At 45.9% G+C, this 1,037-nt stretch overlaps 1 protein-coding gene across 1 annotated transcript in view; it reads left to right on the top strand.

Moving 5' to 3' along the window:
* The window catches only part of MRPL18 (mitochondrial ribosomal protein L18), a gene marked incomplete at its 5' end in the record, with an annotated part of 2,334 nt that extends 1,664 nt beyond the window's left edge, over nucleotides 1–670 (top strand). Inside the window, 2 exons of the mRNA XM_009083243.1 lie at nucleotides 108–342; nucleotides 599–670. Coding sequence (XP_009081491.1) covers nucleotides 108–342; nucleotides 599–670 — 307 coding nt within the window. The remainder of the gene's footprint in view (nucleotides 1–107; nucleotides 343–598) is intronic.
* Nucleotides 671–1,037: the final 367 nt, after the last annotated feature.

The raw sequence follows: 1,037 nt of genomic DNA, 5'->3' as shown, positions 1-1,037 counted from the left end.
TAAATAGCACTAGCACATTATACTTTATTTCATATAGGGAGTCATTTAAGCATTTGAATGCGTTCTCTGGAAAAGACGACATAATCCCATGTCATTCCCTCACTCAGATTGCGGCTGGAGCGGACGCAGCATTACGTGGAAGCCTTTGTTGAGCGCTGCAATGGGGATGTTGTGGTATCTGCCTCCACCCGGGAGTGGGCCATAAAGAGACACTTATACAGTCCCAAGGGAGTAGCTGCATGCAAAAACCTCGGCCGCGTGATGGCACAGCGCTGTTTGGAGGCAGGCATCAACTTTGTGAACTTTAAAGCCGTTATCCCCTGGGAATACCGTTGTGACTCGGCAAGTACCCATCTCCTTATTCCTTTGGCCCTTTTTTCCTTTTTAGGCATTAATTTTACTTCACCATTAATTTTCTTACGTGGCTTGACCATCCTTCCTTGCAGCACTCAGAAGGGAGCTCTGACACGCTGCAGTTCTGGCATTGTGGTTCTGTGAGGCTGTTACCCTCTGCGCCTCCACGTACCATGTCCCCATTGGTGTTTCAGTGCTGGTGGCTTTTCTTTCTGCTTACTCGTGTCTCTGTCTTTTAAACAAGATTCAGGAATTTGAAAAAGCTATGGAGGAGGGAGGTGTCGTCCTGCGTGAGCCACGAAGAATCTATCGATGAAGTGGAGACAATTAGGAAGACTTTCCAAGGAACAAGGATCGCTTCTTTAGGTGTGTGCACTGGCACAGTGAAGGTCCAGAGCTGGAAAATGTTGAAATATATCACCTTATAATAAATTATTTTTAAATGGACCGAAGCGTGTCACATTCTTGATTCTAAAATGATGAATAGCTGATCAGCAGCTTTAAGGCTAGAATAAACTTACATATTTCAGCCTGACAGGTGGAGAGAATTTACTTCATAGTTCAACAAGTTTAAAGTATATTTTATTCTGAGTATTTGATTTGGTTTGCTGTAACCTGAACTCTGGCAATGCGCTGGCATTCGCTCCCTGGCTGCGGGCGGCCTGGGGCGCAGCGGGGCTGCC

This window comes from Acanthisitta chloris, unplaced genomic scaffold (genome assembly GCF_000695815.1).
Source record: "Acanthisitta chloris isolate BGI_N310 unplaced genomic scaffold, ASM69581v1 scaffold43700, whole genome shotgun sequence".
NCBI classification, from domain to species: Eukaryota; Metazoa; Chordata; class Aves; order Passeriformes; family Acanthisittidae; genus Acanthisitta; species Acanthisitta chloris.
Note: the sequence above shows the minus strand (reverse complement) of the source record. Positions and strands in the feature narration are given on the sequence as shown.